The 2,366-nt window shown below is 62.0% G+C and overlaps 1 protein-coding gene across 1 annotated transcript in view; it reads right to left on the bottom strand.

Moving 5' to 3' along the window:
- The window catches only part of PTCH2 (patched 2), a gene marked incomplete at its 5' end in the record, with an annotated part of 10,333 nt that extends 9,133 nt beyond the window's left edge, over positions 1–1,200 (bottom strand). Inside the window, 3 exons of the mRNA XM_010146340.1 lie at positions 496–587; positions 821–890; positions 1,011–1,200. Of these exons, the coding sequence (XP_010144642.1) occupies positions 496–587; positions 821–890; positions 1,011–1,200 (352 nt within the window). The remainder of the gene's footprint in view (positions 1–495; positions 588–820; positions 891–1,010) is intronic.
- Positions 1,201–2,366: the final 1,166 nt, after the last annotated feature.

Raw genomic sequence — 2,366 nt, 5'->3', positions numbered from 1 at the left:
AACAGAGGGATGGGGGGGGGCGCCCCCCCCGCCGAGTCCGGGGTCCCCAGCTCCACCAGCGCGGTGTGGGGAGCCGGCTGGGAGTCACCCGCCACCCTGGGCACTTCACACCCCTGGTGTCCCCATGCACAGCTCAGGAGTGTGGGTGTCTCCTGGCCGTCGTGGCACCTACAAAGTGCTGGGAGAGGAGATCAGCCTCCATGGACCTGCCTGTGCATGGTGCCTGTCCTGACGTCCCCATCCCTAGCCTGTGTGATGGCATGTCACGGCAGGGATGGGCAGGGACCTGTTCCTGGGATGTTGACTCAACAGGATGAGCAATGCTGGTGGGACCATCCTGGGGCTGAGCAGGACAAACACCAGCACTGAGGTTCCTTGGGGCAGCGGGGCCAGGCTGCATGGGGAGGTCAAGCACAGCCCCTTGGCATCTTCCCCAGCCCCTGTTCCCACACACGGCCACCCCAACAACAACCCTAACCCCCCCCACACGCTCACGGTAGGTACGCTGAGCCTCCCTGCAGCTTGGACCCTTCCCAGAAGCAGTCCAGCGGCGTCAAGATCACACAGGGGAACAGCTTCTCTATCATCTGTGGGAGGAGAAGATATGAGGGGTCAGCAAGGATGGATCAGCCACCCGCCTCCCCGCTTTCCCCCCAGCCCTGCTGGGTTGCCCAAACCTGCAGCAGAGAGTGGCGGAGCCTTTGCAGTGCCGGGGGCTGGCAAGCCCCATCTCCACCACAGCTCATCTGCTGCCTGGGTTTTTTTGGGACCAATCCCACATGGAGAGCGTCTTGGGGCCCATGTCATGCTCTGCACTCACCCTCTCGATCATGCCATTCTCAATGATGGGGACACCCGACTTGTAACAGATCTTGTTCAAATCCCACGATCTGGAAAGGCAGAAGGAGGAGCTGAGGACAGGTATCCTCCCACAGGGGACACGGCAAGGGGTGGAGGGGACACGCAGGAGATGGCGGGGATGCCCGTCCCCCATCCGGAGCCAGACTCACTTTCCGTAGAGCGAGACTTGGACTTTGCTGGCGGCCAGGGCCGCCTCGAGGTGGAGCTGCAGGGCCTCCTGCGTCAGGATGTTCTCCCCGTCCCTCTTCGGGGTCTGGATCAACATCTGGGAGGTGTAGACGGACTCCTCGCCCAGCTTCTCCTTGGTGTAGCGCAGCTCCTGGCTCACCCGGCTGCCCGCTGCGGAGAGGACCGTGAAGTGCCCTGTCAGTGCCAAGGCTGGCAGAGCCCCCATCCCACCAACTTGTCCTGCTCATCAGGATGCCCAGGGAAAGGGTCGGGCAGGAGTGAGACCCCATAGCATCAGATAATGCCATGTTAACCTGGAGGGATGCTTCATGCCATGGGGTTCCCCAACTATCGCATCCTCTAGGTACTCACACCCAGGGGACCCAAGCAGGAATAGGACACAGCCCACACTGACCAAGCACCCCCTTTCCACTATCATGGATAGTTCCAGCCCCAAAACAGCTCGTTGGCGTTGCTTTACCCACAAAAAAACCCCAATGGATGAACAGCTGTTGAAGAGGATGGCATGCATCCTGCCTGCTCCCACCCGATACTGTGATGGGTGCCACAGATGTCCAATGCAACCTACCCCTGATCCAGTGAGTGAAACTGGGAACACTCCACCCTATCCCTGCCCGGCTGCTTCCTGACACCTCCAGGCAGGCAGCATTTTGGCCAGGGAATGGGTGAGGGGAGAGGTGGGCACCTTCAAGCCCTCGAAGCTGCAGGCTGTCCCAGGAGAGGTTTGGGGACAGAGGAGGGACTCGGCCCTGGGGAGCTCCACAGGACCCCTCTCCTCCCGCTCTGGGATCTGTTCCCGATGGCAGCAGGAAAGCTCCAAGCATCGCAGGGCCAAGGTTTCTGGGAGAAGCCACCGATTTGCAGATGCCTTGTCGTGGAAGAGAAATGTCCTCCTGGCCAGCGTGGCTGGAGCCATGGTCAGACCCTGTGTGGTCTTTTATGTGGTGGAGCACTGTCCCAGGGACAGCCACCCCGTCCCCATCCCTGCCGAACGAGGGGCTTCCACCCCTCCTGACACAATGAAGTGGAGACCACACAGCCTGGAGGAGGGTGGGAGTCTGATCCTGAGACCCTCTCAAATGCAACACCCAGCCGTCGTGCCCCCTTGCCCTTGCCTGGGGCGGGGGGGATGCCGCACGTAGCCCCCACCTCAGTATCACCCCTGGGATACCCCAGGGTGCCCAGTGTTGGGGTGCGTCCCGAGGCAACCCTGCTGGCAAGGGGGAGGCCGGCTCCTGTCCAGCTCCAGGCGCTGGGGAAGGGGGGTCAGGATTCATCCGCACTGGGACACTCCCTCAGCGAGAGGCGGGGGCCCC

The sequence above is a fragment of the Buceros rhinoceros genome, unplaced genomic scaffold (genome assembly GCF_000710305.1).
Source record: "Buceros rhinoceros silvestris isolate BGI_N320 unplaced genomic scaffold, ASM71030v1 scaffold31452, whole genome shotgun sequence".
In the NCBI taxonomy this organism is placed as follows: Eukaryota; Metazoa; Chordata; class Aves; order Bucerotiformes; family Bucerotidae; genus Buceros; species Buceros rhinoceros.
This window is presented reverse-complemented; position numbering and strand designations above follow the sequence as displayed.